The 24643-nt window shown below is 52.0% G+C and overlaps 1 protein-coding gene across 1 annotated transcript; it reads left to right on the top strand.

The window, feature by feature from the left end:
- The first annotated feature begins 547 nt into the window (after positions 1 to 547).
- Positions 548 to 23640, top strand: Cimip3 (ciliary microtubule inner protein 3). Its single transcript, XM_076859511.1, is given in 6 exon segments — positions 548 to 587; positions 8867 to 8968; positions 8971 to 9049; positions 10251 to 10324; positions 17429 to 17451; positions 23314 to 23640. Coding segments are annotated over 6 exon segments (645 nt in total).
- Positions 23641 to 24643: the final 1003 nt, after the last annotated feature.

Below are 24643 nucleotides of genomic sequence, written 5' to 3'. Positions count from 1 at the left end.
ACAAAGGAAGGACTCAACCCCATCATTTATAGGACTTGGATGGGAAGATGGGGGAGCAAAGGGAGGGGTGTTTTTGTTTTTTCTTTTTTTTTTTTGCAGGGGGAGGTCAGGAAGTCTTGGCTTTGGCCAATGAGCAGCTTTCACAAAGCCACCCCTGGGTCAGCACAGAGTCAGCTCTGAACATGGCCATCTGACCCCAGGCTGGCCCAGGCGGGTGTTCTAGCTACGTCACAGATTCCATGACTCAGCCCCGACTGGAGCACTGTGGCTTTGCTTGGCTCGTGGTTGTTGGGAGCAGGGGATTCCTTCCGTACAATACAATTGTTCTCTGTAAATCATACAGAAGGGGCGTGGCTGTGGCTGTGGCTGAGGCAGGGCTGGTGGAATCGTCCCCCTCTGGAAAATCCATTTGGCACCTCTGGAAAGTCAATTTGCTTCCCTAGTCCTCAGCGTTGTGTCACGTGTAAATGTGTAAACGCAAGGATGGAAGCAGAGCCCAGTGATATAACCAGCCACTGGCCATCAATGGCTGCAAAGATGCAAGGGGATGGCCAAGGAGTGGCGGCAGTCTCTAGAAGCTGGAAAAGGCAAGAAAATAGACCCTCCCTAGAGCCTCCAGAAAGGAGCCAAGCCTTCCCAACCCCTTAATTTTAGCCTGTGTCAGACTTCTGGCCTAGATGATCGTAAAGTAATAAACAACAATAAGCTTGCACTGCTTTAAACGAAAGAAAGAAAAAGAGAGAGAGATAAGGAGGTGTAACCAGGATCTGATGGGCCTCTCTGGGCCCTTCCTATCTGGCTCAGTTTCTGCCAGGTCAGGGAATGCCATTCGGTGAGACGTGTGTGGCCGTCACCATAAGCTAGGTCCTCCAAGTATTCAAGATCAGCTGAAGCTTTCCCAGCTTCAAGGTCAAGCACCAAAGCTGAACAGAAAGACAGGAGTCCAACCTTGGGGACTTTCCCATGGAAGTAAGTGAACTCCACTGGATTGGTGGCAGGGATCGTGGAATAGGCCTTTCTGAGAAGTCCCTTCCGCTGCTGAGAAGATAAGGTGGACTTGGAAGGTCCTGATGCCTGAGGGGTGAGGGAAAGGAGGCGGTGAAGGGGTGGCTGAAGAGGAGGCTCATACAGAAGGTCCTACCCCAGCAACTCAACACCCTGAACCGAGCAACCTCTGCATCCCTACGTTCCTTTCCCACTGAGTTCTTGGTGATTCCAGAAGTTTCCCATTTGCCACAGGCCTGGGTCAGACCACGAAGATCCAGAGGGATTCAAAAGAAAAGGAGAAAGAGCTGCTTTCCGACTCAGAAGCTTCCAGAGAAAGAGAGGCCCTTCTGGAGAGTCCTGGGCAACAACAGCAGCCAGAAAGGCTAGTGAGCAGAGCCTGAGTCCCTGGTGGACCCCAGCCCATTGAGGCAGGAGGCTTTGGCTCAGTGTCTGACAGATCCACCTACCAGTAATGTGGTGATAGAGCAAGAGTAGGTTCAGGTCTGCCTCCATTTACCTAAACCTGAGCACTAACACAGTCCTTCCCCACAGATTAAGCCCTCTTCATGACAGGATTGTGTGCAGGACTCCCTTAGTTTTTCTCCCTCACATATTGACAGGGGGATATTACTCAGGATTGGAGTTGCCATAAATACCATCTAATATCCAAAAACCCATTTCAGAATTATTTCTTGGTGCCTGAAGACACGCAGCTCCCCTCTTGACCCCCTGTCTCAGAACCTGACCTTGCCCTTGGCTTAAGGAAGTGGTCCCGGCTGTGGCTGAGGCTCTGTCCCAGGTCAGAATCACCCAGGCAGAGGCCAGCTCCTCATCTGGGAGGGGAGGCAGGGCATCGTGGGGTCAAGACTGCAGGTTTAGAGCCCAGGTGAAGTTGGGCTTCAGTCTCTGCTCCGTCACTTAACTATGGGGCCCTGGAGGATCACTCGGTCTCTTTTTGTAAATGTGAACAATGGCCCCTACTGGGTGGGGTGGTGACAGCCTAAATGAGAAAAGGTATGGAATGTGTTAGCACAATGCCTGATGGGCAATTTTTGCTCAACATGTGGGAAGGCTGCTTATCACCTTATCATTGCCATCAGCATTGCTCACGCCTTCTCTCTCTGCCCCCCTCCTCTTCCCCCACCAAGAGTTTGGGCTTTTGAGTTTGAAGCAGATCATGACACATGCAAATTAGGGAGAACACCTGTACCCGTGGCTGAGTGCCATCAGGAGGCAGGTGATCCTTTGCTCTCATCAGGGATCATTCTGGGTCCTAATCCCAGGTTAGCACTGGTTCCAACCACCCTCTTGGCAGATGGGGAGACTGAGACCCAGAGTGGGAGGAGTGGGACCAAAGTCACACAGCTGTGGTGGTGCCTGGGTTTACAGGGTTCCCGACCTGCAGTTTGAGCTGTTCTTCCCACAAGGGGCTCCCTGCTTCTCCCCATAGCAGTCTGCTCTCTGCCTGAGTGGGGTGCATGTGTGTTTAAATTGGGGGGTGCTCTGGGAACACTGAGGGCTGGGACAAGCTGCTGACTGACTCTCAGCTCCTTTTTCTCCCTTCTTCCCAAGAAGAGGAGCCTAATGGAGTCTTCTGCATTTCTTTTCTCAGAGCTAAGGGTTGAAAGCCTGGTAAAAATGGTCTTTCTTCCCCAGCCCCAAAGCTGCTCACAGAGCACATGGAGATTGACGTTAGAAGGTTCTGGGACAATTATCTAGTTCTCCAAATCCTAGATCTGTCCAAACTAGAGAGAAAAATTAATTTAATTAGATCCTTAAACGTTTGACATCTACTATTATTACATGTATTACAAGACAGACTCTTCGTCAGGCGTGATGGCACACGCCTGTGATTCCAGCCACCAGGGAGACTGAGGCAGGAGGATTGCAAGTCTGGGGCGAGCCTGGGCAACTTATGGAGACTGTGTCTCAAAGTCAAATTAAAAGGTTTGGGAATGGATCTTGGTGATAGAGTGCCCTGAGTTCAATTCCCAGTAACTAACACACACAAACACACACACACACACACACACACACACACACACACAAACACACTCAGTCACACACACAAACTTTTCTTCACTGCTTTCTTTTTGTAGCACTGGGATGGAACCCAGAGCCTCACACATGCCAGGCAAGTGCTCTACCACTGAGCTACCTCCCCAGCCCTAGCACTGTTCTAAGCCCTCACACCCCCGTGGGGGAGGTACCCTTATTATTTCCAATTTTCACTGAAGAAACTGAGGCTCAAAGAGCTTATGTCCCCTGCCCACAGTCTCATGACTGGTGAACAAAGGGGTTGGGACTTGAGCCTGGGCAACCTGAATCTAGAATCCAGTTCTCTGTGGTCATATCCAGCAGAGCCAGGGGGAAATGCAGGGATCCAGAGTCTCTTCTCTCAATGTCCATTTCTTTTCAGGGTGAATTTTGAAAGTTGGTGAGGCCTAGAGGGAAGCAAATGGATATAGTGACTGACATCTTTTGGTGTCTGTGCTCACATTCCAGCTCCTCTATGTAATTCCTACCAACTGTGGGTACTCCTCAGACTTAGTTTCTCTGCCTGTAAGGTGGGGGAAATTAGTCCTACTCTGTAGGATGCCTCCCAGAACCAGGGGAGGGAAAGAAACTAGCAGGGGTGGGAGGAGGGCTGGAATGATGGTCTGGAGCCTCAAATTGCCAGGAGCCCCTAAATGACCTCAAGAACACTGGCCACAAGTCTAATCGGATTCTAGGGACTTAAGAGGGGTGGGGCAGTAACTTGGAAAGTTTGCTGTCTTGACCCAGAGTAACCCAGCACCCCAGAACAGACCTCCCCCTACTCTACCTTACTGTAGAGGCACAGTGGAGTACTGGTGAAGGACAAGGGGGGCATCCTGTCCTCCACCACTAGGGGAGCCACTGCCTTCGGGAAGCAGGAGCGGGTGGCCCCATGTGAATGTAACCCTCAAATGAGTTAATGAGGCCCTTCCTTGCTAATTAGCAGAGGTCCACATGACAGAAACCTGAAAAGGCCAGTTTGTCCCAGCAAGCCCCAGCAAGCCTGACCAGGGCACCAGAGCGAGGCCTTTGTCCAAGGACAGAGGGGACACTAAAGGTTAGACTACGGGGGAGGAGCCCTGGGGTGAAGAGCCACAGAACAGAGGAGGAGGGAACTGAAGGGGAGGAGCCCTGGGGCAGGCAGCTCAAAGGACCCCCAGTGTGGGGGCTGAAGGGGAAACGGCACAGCAAACAGGGCCCTCTACTTCCTGGCTAGGATTTGCTGCTTAGTACAACAGCAGGATGACTTTACCTGGAACTTGCTAGAAACCCTCCCCACCTTGTCCTACAAAAATCAGAATCTGATCTTAGCAAATACCAGGACGTTGTTTTCTCTTTGATGTCTGAGCTGCCCGCAGAGCAAGGACTTTGAGCCACTGAACCAACCTGAGCCTTCGGCGTGTGTTCCTCAGTTGAGAGGGCAGGTGGCTCTTAGCACAGAACCTGGTTCAGGGAATGGTCACCAGTAAGAATGATATTGTTATTATTAATTTATTGGCCAGGAGGGAAAGGGCACTGTGTAGCTGGTCTGCAGGGTCAAGGGAGGGCCTGCTTTTTGGACGTGAGCTACGGCAGTGAGAGGTGCTTATGTAATGGGGCATTGGTGAAGGCTGTGTGTGTGTGTGTGTGTGTGTGTGTGTGTGTGTGTGGTGTGTACACTGAACCACTGACAAACCACAGCACACCTCCAGGGGACAAGAGTAAACAAACGTCTCCTTTACACCCCTGTAAGGCACAGGTCAGCCTTCTGAAGCTGGTGCTAGCTCAGCCCTAGCAGGAAATAGGGGCTCAGCTCTGGGGGTTCATGGTTTCCCAGCCTTTAGCCTGGCCTGAGCTACAAAATCAGGGGACCTCAGGAACAGGAATGCCAGAACCAGTGGCCACTCTAGTTTTCCTGATAAGGAGCTGGCCCTATCCCATACACATTTATTTTCAACCTACTATATACACTGCAGGGAGTCAAAGGAGGAGGAGAACAGCCTAGTTCCATGTGGGAAGGAAAGCCTGGGAGTCTCAAATCATTCTACACAGGGGAGTCACCTGGGAGCTGGTTAAAGTCCTAGAGCCTGGGCCCAGTGATTCTGACTTGTGTGACTGAGGTGAGACCCCAGGAATCTGCATTTCAAATAAGAGCCCTAGTGGTTGTGGCAAGGTGCTTTCCATTGGATAAAAGAGGGCAACGAACAGAGTACCCCAGCCAACAAGGGTGTCCCATGGCTGGGGTGCCAAGCAGCGACCAGAGATAAAGATCCTCAATGAATCCAAGAGCCCAGGGAGCATTGCAGAGCCACCAGGTGGCTTTGTCTCCGCAGCAGCTCAGTCCCTTATCAGGGATTTGCAAAGATCCACATCTCTGCTTTCTCATGCACTTAAAGGACAATTGTGAGTCCTTTCAAGGCCCCTGTTTGGGCTGGGGGAGGGCAGAAGGCTTAATTACAATTGCAATTGCTTTCAGCAAGAAGTCCTTCTAATTACTGGAACACATGTTAGGGAAGTTCTTTAAAGGAAAATGTAGCTGTCACCACCTTCACATGACTGTTTGCATTTTACCCGCGGCACCCAGCCTACCCTTGTGCAAACAGATTGTTACACAGCTGTAGCCACACACCAAGCAGTTGCTGCTTAATTCCCCTATACACGTCTATGGTGATGTCCCCCCCTTCGTTCTCCACCTATTTTCCAAGAGCTGGACACCAGGGACATCTCATTCCAGGCCTGGGAGGATTCAGGATCCCTATGGAACTCAAACCGTCGCCCTTCTGAAACCCGAAGATGGCCTCCTCAGGACTTTTTCTGGCATACAGCCAAGTCAGGAAGAGGGGCTGAAGCAGACAGGGGCAGGCAGGGCTCAAAGCTGGGAATGACCTGATAATAGGAATCGCCTTTTAGAGCAGGACTGGCAAATCTGTAAAGGCAGGCAGTGACTATTCAGGCTTTGTGGGCCATATAATCTCTGGCAGGGACTCGACTTGGACACTGTGGCAATTTTCTTTTCAGTGCTCTTTGAAGCTGTCACATACACGGCCTCGGGCAGCCCTCCTCTAGGTGATCTGGACACCATCCCCATTGAAGAGAAGAAAAACTGAGGTTCAGAGTGTGGCTAGGCCCACATTATTGACAAAGGCAGAAGCCTAAGGCAGGATTGGCATTTCCATCCCACCCCAGAATCCCTAACTCTAGTCCCTCCCCTCCCTAACTCCAAGTACAAGGAGGAAGGCTTCTGCTGTTCCAGCTGGCACCCCAGGGAACAGCCCACAAAACGGGGAGCCGGCCTGCTGAGCCTTCCCTGTTTCCCACCCCACCATGTGCAGGCTCGCCTGGCTGAGTCAGCTGGAGACTCGGCCTTGCCCTGGGGACAGGGAGGAGCAGTCCCCTGGGCTCCAGCCCTGCCCAGACGGGTGAAGGCAGCAGCTGGCGGGAGGTGCACCATGTCCCTCTCCTCTCACTGGAGTCTCCCACCAGTGGACAACTCAGCCCAGGGAAAAATGGAGAAGTACCCCAGAGGCCCCTCTGAGGTCTCCCAGTGGGGGGTAAGTGTGTGGCGGGGTATTCTTGAGGCAGATGCCCCTCAGGTCAAGTTCACCCTTCTTCCATAGAGGGAGGTCAGCAAGCTGGCTAAGAGTATGGCCTCTGCCTAGGTTCCGAGGTTGGCTCTGCCTTACAAGGAAGCCTCTGGGGTAAGGGCAGAGTTCTCAAACTGCATTGTGGTGGTAGTTATGGGACTCTACTAAAAATCATTGAACTGAGTCAGGCTTGGGGGCGCATGCCTGTAACCCCAGCAGCGTGGAAGGCTGAGGCAGGAGGATCAAAGGAGCCCAAACCCAGTCTCATTAACTTAGTGAGGCCCTAACCAACTTACAAGACCCTACCTCAAATATAAAAAGGGCTAGAGATGTGGCTCAGTGGTTGAGTGCCCCTGGGTTCAATCCCTGATACCAGGGGGAAAAAATCATGGAATTGTACTTAGGAAGATCCTGGCTCCACCATTTAAAGATATGTGATCTTGGGTATCTTACGTAACCTCCCTGCTCCTGTCTTCAATCTGTCAAACAGGAATGCTAATAATAGTACCTGACTCTAGAGGAAAAGTCAACCAATCAATGACACAATGATTTTACTGTTTTTGTTTGTTTGTTTGTTGTGGAACTGGAGATTTAACCCAGGGGCTATGCCCCCAGCCCTTCTTCATTTTCTTTGTGAGGCAGGTTCTCACTAAGTTGCTGAGACTGGCCTCAAATATGTAATCCTCCTGCCTCAGCCTCCCAAGTTACTGGAATAGCATGGTGTGCCTCACCATGCCACTATGCAACAGAATGGTATCAGCATGGGACCTTGTACCTAAGAATGGATTGATAAATGTTTGCTATGGAATGTCTTCATTCAGGCCAGGAGAGCTGTTTAGGCCTTACAGAGTGACATAGGCCAGCACATAGTCTCTGTAAGTTCCTAAGCCATGGCTCCAACTCATGGGGGCCTTCCTCATGCCAGGAATGTCCTTCCTTCTCACTCAAATGCTTGCTTCAGTCAGAAGCTACCTCTTTTTTTCTGTGCCGCATGCACTTAAGAATTCCTTACAGAACCACGTAGTTAGCTCTGTTCACCCGCTGATCTGAGATCCTCGGGCCAGGGATCCCCAGCTCCTGTCCACCCTGCCTTGTATCTTGACCCTGGGTGTTGAACTGAATCCATAGCAGGGGCCCAGGCTGGTGAGATCCTCTAAGGGCCCCACACAGTGGTCATAAGGGTCAGGGAAGATAGCGTGGTTATGGTGAAGCTAAGGAGAGGATGGGTGACCCTGTTTTGTCCCCTTCCCTGGACCCAGATCCACAAATCATACATAAGAAATGAATTCTTGTCCCTATCCTCTGACTTCCCTCCAGTTGTAGAGGGTACAAACTTCATAACAAGGTGACCCACAGCCAGATGGGAGGCTGCACTGATATGGCCTACAAAGCCACCCCACCCTGATTCAGGGACCAGCCACAACTGGGGTCAGGCCTCCACTGCCCCATCTCTGGCTCCTCAGTCTGAGCCCACAGACAACCTAGGCCTCAGGTTGACCTGGCAAGAGCCAATAAATAACTTGGTGTCACAAATGGGCTGGTAACCTGTGAGTAGTGGCCAATGTTGATTTTTCCCAGGCTTCACCTATACAAAGTCAAACATGTGGTCACCCAGAGGGCAGCCCCTCTCTCTGCCTGGTGGACACTCTGGGCCAGGAGAGGCAGTACAGGAGCTGGGGAGGATGGAGGAAGTGGAAAGGAGGAGTCCTAGATAGGAGGAACACTCTGACTCAGAGGGAGTGGGGATTTGGGGGTGGGGGAGACCCCACAAACCTCAGGAAATGCAAACACGAGCTCGCCAAGGAGAGGAAAAACACAAAACAAACAAAAAAACACCTCGAAGGAGGGCCTGGGGCCAAAGTGGCGCTGTGAAGTTGTCCCCCTGTGTGCGGCGGGTCCCTTCCCTTCCCCGCTCCTCTCTCCCGCGGGGCTCTTTCCCTGATTCCCGGTGCGCGCCTCCTCTTCCCAGCAGCTCCCCCTCGGCCAGCCGCAGGTTCCAACGTGTCCCTTCCCCTGCGCCCGGCCGGCTCCCGCCTTCCCAGCTCTCGGAGGAGCGGGAACCGGAGGGAGGCAGCACTGCGGGCCACTCGCCTGCGTCCCTCTCTGTCCCCAGGAATCACTTACCAAAATCCCTGGTCCCCTCCTCCGGGGCTTCTTGGGTGAAAATCCACGGGGGGTTGGTGGCGTAGAGGGAGGTGGCCGCGGGGTTGGCGTGCTTCTTCCCGAAGAGCTTGCTGAAGGTGCCCTGCACCGTCTGGTTCTTTTTCATGCTGCCGCAGGCCACGCGAGCACCGGGGAAGGACCTGCCCTCCCTCGCCCTGCCCGGTCCCGGACTGAACTCCGCAAGGTCTCCCCAGGGGACTCTACTAGGCCATGGCCCCCGCCGTCCTCCCGGCCCGCGCACCGGGCGACAGGTGCTGCGGGCGCCGCCGCTCTCCTGGAAATGCGAGCTACCTGCACAGGTAAGAGGCTGCGGCTCAGAGCCGGCCCCGCCCCGCGGCCGCCACCGCAGCAGCCGCCCCGCCGCCCAACTCCCCGGGCCACATTCCTTCCCGGCCTCCTTCTACAACAGGCCATTGTTGGCACGGCCCGGGTGGGCTGGGGACCTCGCCCAGCCCACGCCCTGCCTGGGAGAAGAGCCGCCCCCTCCCCAGGTCCCCTCTTGGGCCGCCTCCTCCACCGCCTCTTCCCTCTCTCTGGGGAAGCCAGGGCTGCGAAGGCTGCCAGCGAATTCCCTACTTCTGGAGGCGGTTAGTGACCTGGTCAGAATGCTCGTTTTTGGAAATAACTCTTGCATCCAACAGAAGGCACGCGCGTGGCTAAAGCTAGCAAGTCAAAGCATCCTACAGGTCCTTAAAAATGTGGGCTTCTATGATGCAAGGACGTGCCCAGAAGAAAAAAGAAAGCACAGAAAAACTAAAACAGCAACCTGGTATTCCAATCTAGTGACAAAGGTGGCAAATATCCTTATCAACAGGGCTCCAAAAACAGAGTAGGAGAATTAACTCTTGGCATTTTGTGGACATCAAATGCTTTTCCCCCCGTAGAGTTAGGTAAATACCAAAGATGGGTAGAATCCGTTTAGAATTCAGTTCACCCTCCAGGAAGACAAGCAGTGGTCCTTTAAAGCACTTGGTATGCCATCCTGGCCAAGTCAAGGTGGCTGTCCACTGGAGAAGTTCCCATCAAATGAGCAGCTGGGAGACTCTGTGTGAAAGATGCTGAGAGAGGGAGTCAGGCCAAGGGGTTGGCATGCTGTTTTCTGGGCAGTAGAGGCAGGAGGCCTGGAGGGAACCATCAAGTCTCACGGCCATCTGTTTCCCCTGGGGATAGCCCACGGCCACATTCCCTCACTTCACCCAAGTAGTGAACCAAAAGCATTTTGTCTTCTCCTTTTCATTTTGCAAAATTCCTTCCCTAATACTTCAGCATACGTTGCCTAAGAATAAGAACATTATCTTATATGATTGAACCACTCTCACCCTCAGGAAACCTAACGTTGATACACTATTGTCATCTAATACTCCACAGTAATAATTTCCCCATTATGCCCCAAATGTCATTTTCGTTTATTTTTTTTTTCCAATCCACAGTCCAGACAAGATTCACATATTAACTTTGCTTGTCTCGTTGCTTGAACATCTCAGTTGTTTTTCATGACAGTGACATTTCTGAAAAGACCCCTTCACTTGCTTCAGCATCAAGAGACCAAATGAGCCTGGCCTTCAGGGCTTGTGGTTGTTATTGTCTTCCAGGTGCAAGGTGGGAAGGGACCAAGGAACAGATCAAGGGGACAGTAGCACTTTTTTTTTTTTTTTAAGAGAGAGAGAGAGAGAGAGAGAGAATTTTAATATTTATTTTTTTGGTGGACACAACATCTTTGTATGTGGTGCTGAGGATCGAACCCAGGCCGCACATATGCCAGGCGAGCGCACTACCGTTTGAGCCACACCCCCAGCCTGGGACAGTAGCATTTTGAAAACACCTGGGCTGAGGTTGTGGCTCAGTGGTAGAGCGCTCGCCTAGCATGTGCGAGGCCCTGGGTTCGATCCTCAGCACCACATAAAAATAAATAAATAAATAAAATAAAGGTATTGTGTCCAACTACAACTAGAAAATAAATATTAAAAAAAGAAAGAAAGAAAACACCTGTTATTACAGCTTGGATCTGGAATGTCCCTAAAGGTTGATGTGCTGAAGGCTTGGTCCCCAGTGCAGCAGTGTTCAGAGGTAGGACCTTTGGAAGGTGACTGGATATGGGCTCTCACTTCCTCAGTGGATTAATCCATTGATGGATTCATAGTTTGAATGGATTATTGGAAGGGGTTAGAAACTGTAGGAAGTGAGATCTAGTTGAAGGGAGTGGGTCCTTGGGAACATGCCCTTGGGAACTATATGTCATCCCTGGGCCCTCTTCCTCTGCTTCCTGATGTCCCTGAGGTAAGTAGCTTTCCTCTACCATGCTCTTCCACCTCAGTGCTTTGTCCCACCACAGGCCCACAGCAACGGAGCCAGCCAACCAGGCACTGAAACCTCTGAAACCACGAGCCAAAATATTTTTTTTTTCCTCCTTTAAAGTGTTTTTCTCAGGTATTTTGTCACATAACAAAAAACTGACATACATATGTGTTTTGGTCAGACACATATCTGTGGTCAACTCTGTCCCACCCCACCCACTACCACAGCAGTCCTGGAAACCATCCCAGTCCATTTGGGAAATCTTTGTGGAAGAGTTCCCAGTGGCCTAGTGCTACACTGGGGTGGGGGTGGGGGGACCTGGGGATATAAGGAAATAATCAGTCTCGTTTCTATCACAGAAGATCTTGGAGTCACACTGGGCAGACAAGGTTTATGAGATTCCAGGTGGCAGAGTGTGGATGACTAAGTGGAGGACTGTGATTGCTGTCACTAATGCATGCAGCAGGAACTCCGAGGTGGGGAGGTCAGCACGGGCTGGAGCAGCCCAGGAAGGCTTCTTAGAATGATTGAGACTGGAGCTGGCAAATGAGGGATGACAAGGATGTTAATGAGGAAGGAAAGAGCCCATCCTAGCGCCTATACATATATCCATCCACCTTCTGTCTCCACATCATGGTTCCTCCCATTGCCCACATCAGCAGGGCACAAAGAACCCTAGATGCCCTGGTCATCACAACCCACCCAAGTGCCCTAGACACTCAGGCACCAGAAAGGGTTTCTTTCTCTCTCTTTCTTTCTTTTTCTTTTTCTTTCTTTTTTTTTTTTTTTTTGGAAACCCTGAGGCATGAGGTCCCTCCCACCCCAGGTAGCTCCTGAGCTCTTACACCCCACACCAGGCCCAGCAGAGTCGTGGGCAAGTGGCTCCATTCACATGCAACTTCCACTGGATAACTAATATTCCAGAGGCACTTAACCACTGAACCACATCCCCTGCACTTTTTTTGCATTTTATTTAGAGACAGGGTCTTGCTAAGTTGCTTAGAGCCTCGCTAAGTGGCTGAGGCTGGCTTTGAGTCTTCGATCCCCCTGCCTCAGCCTCCCAAACTGCTGGGATTAGAGGTGTGAGCCTCTAATTCTAGTATAATTAATAATCTTGAAAACAGCTCTGTGAACAGCTCTGGGTTGGAAAGAAGCCAGAGGAATCAGAGACCTGGTTCCTGGGTTCCAGTTGCTGCAGTGTGTTTGGTAAGACAAGCAGAGAGTCATAGAAAGATGGAGAGTGGGAAAGTAAATGAGGGAGGGGGAAAAGGAGGAGGAGACTGACTGTAGAACAGAGCCTCGGAGATAAGAGCAAGCGGGGTGGGCTGCAGGATCAGGGGAGGGCTTGCAGAAGTTGACCGCAGGGGCTTGGGAATTGGGGGTGGGAAGGAGGTCACAGCAAGGTTGCCCAGGGTATGGGGGGCTAGGAAGGACAGCTGGAAACATCATAAAGAACCAAATGTCCACCAAGAGGTGGCTGGTTAAATAAACTGTGGGACATTCACAGGATGGAATAATAATATAAGCCTAAAAATAGATGAGTCAGCCAACTGAGTCAGTTATCTCCATGATGAACTGATAAACTGTTAACCAAACCATGTGTATAGTAGTGTCCTGCCATTTGTGTAAGGGCAGGAGGTGGGGCAGGGTATGTGCGGTCTTATTTACTTGTTTTGGCACACAGAAACTTTGGAAAGATAAACTAATAAAAGAGGCTGGGTACCATGTACACACCTATAATTCTACGGACTGGGGAGGCTGAGACAGGGGGTTGGCAAGTTTGAGGCCAACCTCAGCAACATAGTGAGACCCTGCTTTTCATGGCTGAGGGTGGGGCACAGTAGTGCACACCTGTAATCCCAGAGGCTCATGAGGCTGAGGCAGAAGGATTGTATAGTTCAAAGCCAGCCTCAGCAATTTAGTGAGGCCTTAAGCAATTTAGCAAGACTCCGTCTCAAAATAAAAAATAAAAAGGGCTGGGGATGTGGCTCAGTGGTTAAGTGCCCCTAGTGGAGTTCAATCCCTGATACTAGAAAAATAAAATAAAAACAGAAAGGGCTGGGGATATAGCTCAGGGGCAGAGCATCTCTGAGCTCAATCCCTAATACCACTAAAACAAACAAAAAAACTACTGAAAGTGGTTATTTGGGGATGGCTGGGGAAATTTTTTTTTTTTAATTTCAAATATAATGAATACATTTACTATTAAAAACTAAGGAAGGAATCACTAGTTTGGCCTGCAAGAGGCCTGCTGCCCAGTGTGGTCCTGAATCAATAGCATCTATATCACCTGGGATCTCAGAAATGTGTAATCTCAGGCCGTGCCAGACTCTAGGCCACCTCTCTGAGCCCATGTTCATCTACAAAATGAGCTATTAATTTAAGGTCATTATGAGACTTAATGAATTGATGGATTGCCCAACAGAGAAGCTGTGTTTTAATAAAGACCCCAGGATATTCAGGTGCACGTGAACATTTGAGAGGCTACCCCACAGACTAACAAGCCTGTAAGCATTTGAGGCCAAGTTCCCAGGGGCAGAGTCAGGCCTAATTCTCTGTCCAGCTCAGCACCACTGAGTGGTGCTGTCACCACTCAGCCCCAACTCCCGTCATCTAATAGCACCACACACCTGCTCCTCCAGTAAGAGAAACAATCAAATAACAGACAAAAGCCCAATCATATAATTAAACCTTTGCTCAGCGATTACTCATTAAACTCTGAGTGCGACTCTACTGGTCAGCTCTGGAATGTGGGGTGGGATTGGGGCCTGGAAGTTGCTCTCTCCTGAGACCCAGTTATGCCTTTGTCTTGTCGGTGGTCTTTCCTCCAACACAGCAGGGAGAGTGGACCCTGAGTGGAGAGGGCAGGCAGAGATATCCTCAGGGCTGCCTTCACCCCTGGGTCTCTGCAGCTAATTCTCTAGGAGCAAACATCAGCAACCCATCACCCCAAAACCCAGACTGCAAACCATCTTGCCCAGCGTCTTGTTCCAGGCAGGACACATCCCAGATTAGCTCCTGAAAAGTTTCTTAGGTCAGTGTCCAGTTTCTTGGGAGTGTCCAGTCCACCTACTTCAACTCCCCTCTGGGTTGGGGGGCCACTCCCTCCTCTCCTGAGAGGGGGCTCAGGAACACTCACTTAGCTGATGCCTGAGGGCCTGGCATCTAAGTCGGCCTGGCTGGGGAGCACTGTTTGGAGGTGCTGGAAAGACACGCACCTCTCTTTTTACATGTGGGCTCTGTTGATGGGATCGTGACCCTGGTGAGATCCTTGGCTGCGGACTAGGTTTGAATCCTGGCTCAGGGACACCTCTAGGGTGTGATCCTCCCCACATCATCTCCTCTCTGAGCCTCACTTTGTCAGTATGTAGAACAGGGACTGGGAACATAAGGACGTGATGTGACTCAGTGAGAGAGTGAGTGAAGGTACCGGCAGAGGGCCAGAAGCTGTGGTGTGGGGATGTCATCCTGACTGAGGCAGGAGGAGTGCAAGTTCAAGGCCATTCTGGGCAACCTAGGGAGACCCTGTCTCAAAAAATAAAAAGGGCTGAGGATGTAGCTCAGTGGTAGAGCTCCTGGTTTAAATCCCCAGTACTGCAAAGACAGACAGACACACAGACACACACACACACCAGTAGGTAGGTCTGCTCAGCACTCAGCCCTGAGCACTCCCACCCCACCCCCGGCCCTGACTTTAGGTGGGACAGAGGTCATCAGAGCCTGTAAGAGAGCAGTGTCAATCAGCCAAGAACCCTAAGAAGAGGGGATTGGGGAGGGGAAGACAGCGTGAGGCAGGCATCTACAAGGTCACCTTGAAGACTAGTTGTAAAAATATTCTATTGTGAAACATACCACAATCTGAAATGTGTAGGTCCATGTGCATGTGCACAGATACATTTTAAAGATTTTTTATATGTATTTTTTAGTTATAGGTGGACACAATATCTTTGTTTTATTTTTATATGGTGCTGAGGATCGAACCCAGTGCCTCACGCATTCTAAGCGAGCTCTCTACCTCTGAGCCACAACCCCAGCCCTAAAAAATTAATTAAGTACAAAATGTAAGAACCAAAATTCTGGCCTAGGGGTGTATCTTGGAGGTAGAGCACTTGCCTGGCATTGTGCAGGGCCCTGGATTTGATCCCCAGAACCACAGAGGATGGGGGAAGGATGGCCCAAGTCCAGTGCTACAGCACACACTTGTAATTCTAGCTACTTGGGAGGCTGAGGCAGGAGGATCTCTTGGGCCCAGGAGCTCTAGGCTACTCTGGGCAACACAGTGAGACCCTGTCTCAAAAATAAAGGGACATAGATGGGATGATATTGCAGCATTGTTTGTGGGGACGGAGAGTTGGCGGAACCTGGGGGTCCATCTCAGGGAGCAGAGAGGTAAGATGTGGACACTGTCCACGGAGGACTGCACAGCGATCGGAAGCAAGGGTCTAGATGCTCACCCAGCAACAGGGATGAACTTCAAACAGCAGGAAAGGATAAAATCTTCAGAACCCGACCAAGTAATAAAGTAAACAGCAGAATGAGATCTAAAACACACACTACCGCTCAGGTAAATGAAACCACCTGCACACAAGACAACAGTATATATTTTGCAAGAACACTTGAGCAAGAAGATAGTCATTAAGCACATAGGAATGGTTGCCTCTGGCACGGGTGGGGGGATGGAGATACAGGGGGAAATTTACTCCGAGAGAGGAGGCCGTCGTGGACCAGGGGTAATAATGCACCACAAAGCAAGGCATATGAATAATTCAGCTCTCTATATTTGAGGTACAACAAAGGAAAAACATGTAAGGATCAGAGAGATGAAGTAATTTGTCCAAATCACACAGCAGGTAAGAGGGGGGTAGAGAAAATGTGCAAAGAACCAGGCCTGCTTAGAGCAGGGCTGTAGCAGGACTCTGACACCCCTGGTTGGCACCTCGGGGACAGAGATGACAGGAGGGGAGAAGCTATATATGTTGGGGGAGGGAGCAGTGGATCTTTCTGTGCTCCAGGCTGTTCTGAGCCTCAACATCTCTCCTCATCTTTCCCAAACACCCGCTGAGCCCCATGGGGTGTGGAGCACAGTCCTTACCTCCCGGGAATAGAGAGGGGAAGCCTAAAGAGAGCTTCCAGGGGTTGAATCAGCAGGGCCTGGAGTTGAGCAGCAACCATGACCTAACTCACAGCAGCACCTGACTGCAGGCTGGCTCAGTGATCACTGAGCTTTCAAGGAAACTCTACTATCCTCACTTTGCAGATCAGGAATTAAAGCACAGAGAGGTTAAGTAACTTGTCCAAGTCATCCAGCTGAGAAGAGCTGGGATTGGAACCCAGTTGGAGCAGATCCAGAGGTCAGAATCTTTTTTTCCCCCTGGTGCTGGGGATGCAAATGCTCTACCACTGAGTTATACTTCCAGTCCCAAGGTCTTAGAGATGACCCGTGATCTTAGCCAAAACACTGAGAAGCAACACAATTTATGAACGAAATAAGACAGAGACAGCTTGTCTGGGCCGAGTCTTCCTGAAGCAGATTCCCCAGCCACTGCCCCTTCTTGAGTTTCCCCAGTGAGGCTAGAATGGCCTGGGCTTGGGACCCTGATGGCAGATGCCAGTGCTATGGTCAGACAGCAGGTCCCCGCCTGAGGACCTCAGGATGTAATCCAGTTCACCCATGATCACATGTCCAAGGTGAAGGGACACACCGTCTTCAGGGTACACAAAAGGAAAAGGGGGCCCAGCGAGGGGGAAGCACTTGTCTCAGGTCACCCAGGCTTCCTGGCTGTCAGCCAACAGCTCACCCCTTTTGCTGAAACTAAGCGTGTGTTGATGGTGGCTCTTGCTCCCCAGCTCCTTCAGGCCCCGGGCTGGGAGCCAGGCCGCTTTCCCAGAGCCGGAAGGAAGGCCACTCTGCCCAGAAGGCCACGTCCCCATTCCCCTTCCCTCCCATGCAGCACCTCATTGCCCTGCGCTCTGGAGACCAGGTGAGGGGCTCTGTGGGGCAGTCCTGATGGCTGGGACTGTTCCTCCCTGCCCAGCCTCCCAGCCTCCTCGAAATCAGGGGTCATGACCATCAGGGTGTGAGATCTAGGCACAGCCCACAAGCCAGCAACACCCCAACTTCTAACCTGCCCGTGGGCCCCAAAGTCCACCCTGTCACCAACAGTCAGTGCTGACGTGGTGCCAGGAGGGGAAAAAAAGGCTTGGACTGAGCCAGTGTGGCAGAGGGACGATGGCATCGGCTTGTTCTGTCTCCCTCCTCCTGATCCTCCCCCACCACCCCCACAGACCCCAGGAGAAGCCCACATGGTTCCTGTTGAGGGATCTCTGACACTCCTGGGAGACGCTGGCCAAGGATGGCACTGGGGAGCCAGGACCCCAGGGAGGTAGTGAGGACCTGGCTTTTGAAGTGAGGGACAGGGAAGTGCAAACAGCCACCCACATATCAATCCAATTACCCACCCACTATAATGAGAGCTAATATTTATGGAGTGCGTGCTCTGTGCCAAGAACTGCCCCGAGTGCTTTGCCCAGCCCGGTTAGGTACACGTTAGTCTACCCATTTATCAGATGAGGAAACAGAAGTCCAAAGAAGGTCGAGTTTGCCCAAACTTTCACACTGGTCAAATAGTGGAGTCAGGATTTAAGTTCAAGTCTAACTCCCGGGTTTGCAATCCATCCATCCTCTCTACCAAACAGCCACTCACCAAGCAGCCAGCCATCTGTCTGTCTACTCATCGACACCATCCCTTCATCTCCCCTATTTAATGCAGTCCAGGAGAAGAGGCAGCCTGGGCAGTGACTCAGAGGATGGAGAGCTGGGCGTGTGTAAAAATGAGTTACTGCACAGAGTGAAGAAATGATACAAGGGACGAGGCTACAGAGGTGGATCAGGAGGGTCAGCCTGTCCACCACCCACTGTCCAGGCCCATCTGCCTCCCCAGTTATCCTCTCACCCTTGTCTGTCCATCCATCCACCCATCCATCTACCCGCCCATCCATCTATCCACCCGCCCATCCACTATCCATCCACCCACCCATCCATCCATCCATCCATCCATCCATCCATCTATCCACCCACCCATTCACCATCTGTTCACCCAGCCAGCCAGCCAGCCAGCCATCCACTCACCCATCCATCCACTGTCCATCCACCCACCCACCCATCCATCCATTAATCTATCCACTCACCCATCCATCCACCATCCATCATCCATCCACCCATCCACCCATCTGCCCATCCATTCTATTGCTGTTATTTGAAAGGTAAGTAGGTAGATGAGAAAGAAAAGAGAAAGAGAAGAGAGCATAGAGACGGCAGGGTACAGTCCCTTTCTGCCAGTGATTTCTTAGGACAAGCTGGAGAGCTATGGAGACACCAGGCCCTCTGGAGTTCCCTGAATTACTAGGATGATCTTGCCCCACTGCCCACCACCCATCGCCCACAGTTTGGAGGTTCTAGGGGTTTGTGGGAAGAGGGGATAGCAGAGTGGGCCAGTGTCAAGTCTAAAAGACCCCTACAAGTCCTGAAACTCCAGTCCGCAGCCCTGACCCGGTCTCCTTAGGAAGACAGGATTGTGTTGTAAAGGGATGTCACAATGCCCCCCAGTGCAATGCCCCCGGTGCCTTCACCTTGCCACCAGTCCCTGGGAGTCCCAGGAGCCCCTGACCACCAGACGCTCCAGCTTACCATCAAGGAAGGCCCAGGTCAAGGATGTCCAAGGTGGGGTGAGGTCATAGGGCTAGAGCCAGGCAGCCCAAGGTCACGAGAAATGTGGAGGTCAGGAAGGAGAATGAGGGCCCCGGCCAGGCCACTTGTGTGGGAGCCAGGCTTCTTACAAAAGGCAGCTGCCAGGGCTACTGCCTGACACGGATTCTCCTCCTAGGGGCTCTGCGTCCCCCTCGGGCACGGGAAGTGGGCCACTGTCCAACTCTTCTCGACATTCACTTTCCCAACACACTTCCCACGTCATGTTCTAGGCAAATATGCCATGGATAATAATAAGGCTCAGGTCTAGCACAGTAGCATACGCCTATAATTCTAGCTAGTGGAGAGGCTGAGACAGGAGGATTGCAAATTCGAGGCCAGCCTGGGCAACTTCAGGAGACACTGTCTTAAAAAAAAAAAAAAAAAAGCCTGGGGTGTGTCTCAGTGGTGGAGACCCCTCGGCTCCGTCCCAAGTTCTACAGAAAACCAAAGCAAAACAGCCAAGATTTATTGAGTGCTTAGGGAGTCTGGGTGTTTCACCTGGACTAGCGCACAGTAGGCCTCTGATATCCATTCTCTTGTTATTCCCACTTTATCAGTGGGGAAACTGAGGTACAGAGGATTTTAATTTGCCCAAAGATCAGGCAGCTCATGGGGGCTGTGGAATTTGGTCCCGGCAGGTGGCTGTGGGGTCCTGTGCTGTCCAGTCTCAGGAGGCAGCGAGGCCCACAGCTGGCCTCCTGCAAGACCGATCATGACACCTGCACTGGCTATCACGGGCCCCCTGCCAGGGTACCCTCGGCCAGCCGGTGGAGCAGATAGCCTTAGCATCTCCATCTTGCCGATGGAGCAAATGCAGCTCAAAGAGGTCCAGCAACTTGCCCAAAGTTGTCTGACCTGTGAGGTCAAGGTTGGGCCTGGAGCTTGACTTTCAGGCTGCAAAGCCTGGCACGTTCCACAGTGGCCAGTGCCCAGGAGGCTTTACCTGCCTCAGCCAGAGCTGGTTGCTATTTGCCTTTCTTTCTTTCTTTCTTTCTTTCTTTCTTTCTTTCTTTCTTTCTTTCTTTCTTTCTTTCCTTCCTTCCTTCCTTCCTTCCTTCTTTCTTTCCTCCTCCTCCTCCTCTTCTTTTCCTTCTCCTCCTCCTTCTCCTTCTTCTTCCTTTTTCTTTCTGGTATTGGGAATTGAACCCAGAGATGCTCTACAACAGAGCCACATCCCCAGCCCTTTTTTATTTTTTATTTGGGGACAGGATCTTATAAGTTGCCCAGAAGGTGGGATTGTGACCCTCCCCCTGCGTTTCAACAGGGCTCAAGACCTTCCACCAAAGAATCAGGCACCTTTGTGGATTGTGCCATGCACCTGGCCTGGAGGAGTTGAGAGTGCGGGCTGCTCTCCTAGACCTGCGGTGCTACCAAGCGGGAGATCTTGAGGCCCTGCCTGCTGCTCTAGGTCCTGGTAGCAGGACACCCCCCTCCCCGCAGGTGCACATGTAGAAGGCCTTGGGGTCTGCCAGCAGAGGTGGGGGCATGAAGGCAGAGCTCCCTTTGGATTCCTCTGGTGGCTCTGGCTTGAACCCCAAATGAAAACAAGGAGGCAGAGTTCAGAAGGGAGGGAGGAGCTACAAGCCCCTCTACTTGCCCTTTAGCCTTGTTCCCTACAGAATGGGAGGCCTAGGTGAGAGAAGCAGATGAGGTGATGGGCGTCTTCTTCAGAGCTCAGAGCCCAGGGTTTCTCAGCCTTTGTTCTAGTGATCTTGTGTGCTGTAAGTTCATGGTCATGGGACTGCCCTGGGCACAGAAGGATGTGCAGCAGCCACCCTGGTCTGTACCCACTCGCTGTGTCAACCAAAAATGTCTCTAGAAATTGCCATCCCTTTGAGAACCACTGATCTAAATTCATTCTCTCTCTCTCTCTCTCTCTCTCTCACACACACACACACACACACACACACACACACACAGCCTTTGGCAGGGAGGATGTGAGAGGGAGGAGATTGTTCAATGAAACCAGATGTTAACCTGGAAAGTATGCAGCCAGGCCCCGCCCTCCCTCCACGGAGCCTGGCTGGGCCCTGGAAGGAGCCCGTGTTCTCAGCCAAGTGTTCTCAGCCGACTGCTGCGTTAGTCATTTGGAGCCTGGCTTGGTCCCTGGAAAGGGCAGGGCGAGGCTAGGGCTTCCTGGGCTCCCTCTTCCTCCTTCCCCTTCCTCCTTTCCTTCTCCCCTCCCTTCTCATTTTTCTCTTCCTTCTCTGCCAGGACCAGTTTCCCAGTGTCTGTCCAGAACGTCTTGTCCTTGGATGTGCTGGGGGCCCTATATGTTTGCGGTGGTAGTAGCTGCATTTCAGGCAGAGCTCACAGGCAGACCCAGGGCAAGCTGGCCCAAGCCAGGGCCTGGGCTGGGCGGAGAGGGAGGCCAGCGCTGGAATCCTGGGCCGCTCACTAACTAGTCTTGGGGCTTCTGCAAGGAAGTTACCCACAATGTCACAAACTGTGAATGTAGACCAATGCCTGGGAATCTCTGAGCCTCAGTTTCATCATCTGAAAAGTGGAAGCAACATCTCAAGTGGCCTTAGGATCCTTTGCAGAGCTAAGCTGCTAGAGCCTGGCACTTGGTAGTGCTCAGTCTTGTTAGCAAGAGCATCTGCCTTCCCTCTGCATGGTCTTGGGTCAGTTTCCTGCAACAGTTTGAAGCACTCTGGCACTGGCTTCCTGGTCAGAGGGTCCAGGTGGCCAAGATGGCCAACTCCCAGGCTGTGTGACTTTGGAGTATGATGAGAAAAGGAGGACACCCAGGGTGCAAACCTGGAGGAGGAGGCCACAGGGTACTTGCACACGTGCAGAATGACTGCTTCTTTCTAGTTTGTGTGCCGACACATCCTGGTCCTTCCTGGCTAAAGGCACCATCCTGGAAGGAGTGGCAAAGGATCCACAAGACAGGTGACAGGACATAGGTCGACTTCAGTGCAGGGAGGGGGTCAAGAAAGCTGCTGGGTCTGGAAGGATAAGAGCAATTTTGAAATGGGTGTGTATAGTCATGGGTCACTTAACCATGAGGACAGTTCAGTGCAGTTTTGTTGTTCAAACATGGAACATGGTAGTGCACTAACCCGAACTAAGATGACTATGGGTCACTAATCTGGTTGGGTATCTTGACTCTATGTAAACACAGGTGGGAACCAACAGGAGTAAAAACTGTCTTGGAAGAAAGCCCTGGGCAGGTTTGGGTGGGGGCAAATAGTTTGTAAATTAAATATCAAAGGAGCTGCATCTTGACTTGAACCCATGGGGGATCTCTTTTGTAAGAAGACAGGGGCTCACTTTCCACCAATTAACTCCACAAACTAGTGGTAAGTGTCAGGGGTGCTTCAACACTGAGCCACATCCCCAGTTCTTTTATTTTTTTATTTTGACACAGGGTCTCACTAAGTTGCCTAGGTAGATCCTTGCTAAGTGGCCGGTGCTGGCCTTTAACTTGCAATCCTCCCACCTCAGCCTCCCAAGTCACTGGGATTACAGGTTTGCACCATTGCACCCTGCAAGCTAAGGGTTCTCTTTCAGTGCCTGGAGGCCGGAGGTCTGGGAGGCTGGGCAGGGAAGAAATGGTCCCCAACACAGTTGAAAGCTGGGGCAATGGAATCAAGCCAACCTCCTACATATGGAGGGGGATGGTCACTTATAAGGACCTCGTCCTTTGGGTTGAGGACTGTCCCCGTAATAAAATGATTGTCAAGCACTGGGGAGGTGATGTGGCGCTTGAAGGGGGAACAAGACAGCTTGGTGACGGGACAGCCAAGAAGGGTGGTGACAGAGGACCAAAGAAATATCAGGACAATGTGACAAAATGTGACAGTGAGGGAGGTCCTTAGAAAACGGTAGACATCAAAGCAGAGTTCATCAGGAAGGGTGGATAAGGGGCGGTGAGGAGAGACACCTGGTAACAATGAGAGGTGTTCTAAAATGGAATGAGCCCGAAGCCTGGAAGATGAGCCGCCCCTCACTAGAATTCCCATTTATTGAGCGCTCTCTAAATGCCGTGCCTGGGAGCGAGAGGAGCAGGATTTGGGCAGCTGTTATGTGGAGGGTTAGGAGATGGAAAGATGAACAAGAGAGCTTTCCCTTCGGAGCCCAGGGTATCATGGGTGAGGACTCCCCTAGGGAAGGGGAGGCGGGCATGCAGGCTGGGGGCAGGCTGAGCATGGGCAGGGGGTCTGCAATAGGAGATGTGGCCAGGGAAGCACAGGGGGCCCAGCATGGCCAGAACCCGGGGCGGGGGAGGGATGGCCAAGCTGCAGAGTCAACACCTTGCATTCTGGACCAGGGGCTTTGAGCTTTATTTTCTTTGAGGAGGAGGATCCGAGGATCTGGCCATGAACTCTGCAGGGCGTCTGATCAGGGGAGCTTGAAAGTTCTCCTGTGGTCTGGAGGAACCTGGCTCTGGTCAGCTGGGACATGCTCCTGGGTGGCTCTGGGGGCTTCCGCACAGTGGCCCAGTCTCCTCCCTCCTGCCCCTGGCCCTAGCAGTCGAGGTCCCAAAGCCCCACTCTCCCTTTCTCTTCTTCTCAGGACTCACAGAAACCAGGACCCAGAGATGGGCCAAAGACACCATCAGGCAAAAAAGTGAAGGCACCCTCCTCACTCTTGTCCCGGAAATGGAAGCGTGACCGCGAGCAGTGTCTGGCAATGGCCTACGTGCCGGTCGTGGTGGTCCCTCCGGGGCAGAAGGCGGACAAGCACAGGTTCAGTTTCTACACTTCCCAGTATTCCAATTCCCTGAGCCCCTTCTACACCTTGCAGAAGCCTACCTGTGGCTACCTGTACCGCAGGCACACCGACCACACCCGCAAGCGCTTTGACGTGCCTCCTGCCAACCTGGTCTTGTGGTCCCCCTAGGCCTGTGACAGCCAGAAGCCCCTGCCTTGCACCCTCACCCCTGTGACTCTGGGTCCCAGAGGAGAAGGGCTGCTCACTCCTGGAAGAGCGGTGTCTATTTGGGAAAAGCCAGCTGTGTCATGCCCCACTGTTGACAATGGAAAGAGAGGTCTCTCAGCAGCAATTAAAGCCTGTACTTCCTTTCCCTGGCATCTGAATGGGTGGCTGTGGGCTGGTAAACGGAGGCCATGGTGGGTGGTAGAGCAAGATTATGTCCAGAGGGGTCTGAAGACTTGGAAGGACGTATTCTCAGTTCCATGACCCCAAGAGTTACCCCAATCCCTCTGTAGAGCCCACCCTGGCCCCACAGCCCCATGGGCCAGGCGTGGCAACCCTTCCAGAGATAAGAAAGAGATTCACCAGCTCACCCTTGATTTCATGAGGTGTCTTACCTGAGGTTGGAGCAGCCACTGGAGAATGGGAAGAACTGCAGGAAGAACACGCCATCTTTTGGGGGACTCTCCCTGCCCCAGTTCTAAATGCAGAGGGTCTTTTCTGCCTTGTGGTTTGCTGGTGAAGCCCCCATTCCAGGTCCTTCCTCTGGTCCAGAAGAGCTGTCCAAGACTAGTTAGGTTCACAGGCCAAGGGGCGTGGGAGGGGAGTGGGGGCTCACTCTGAGCAGTGGCCCAAGTGAGCCTCCGGTCATGGCCTACCAGGGACACTCCATGGTGTGCTGGGGCCGGCTCACATGGGCCTGTGAAAGCTGGTTGTGTCCATCTCTTCTCAGCTCCAATGACCAGTGACTTCCTGAAATCATCCATGGCAAGAGTGTTTATGCCAAGGAAATTGGCAAATACCTACAAATTGGAGTTTTTTTTTTTTTTTTCCCCAATGAGTGAGTCAACGTTTGCCGGCAGGCCACGGTTTCGTTCCTGGGAATCACATCTCACAGGGCATAGCTATGGCAGAATGTGCAATGGAGCATAATTCTTGCACACAAGAGGCTGGTCTTGTGGGAGGAAGA

The sequence above is a fragment of the Callospermophilus lateralis genome, chromosome 6 (assembly GCF_048772815.1).
Source record: "Callospermophilus lateralis isolate mCalLat2 chromosome 6, mCalLat2.hap1, whole genome shotgun sequence".
Lineage (NCBI taxonomy): Eukaryota > Metazoa > Chordata > Mammalia > Rodentia > Sciuridae > Callospermophilus > Callospermophilus lateralis.
This window is presented reverse-complemented; position numbering and strand designations above follow the sequence as displayed.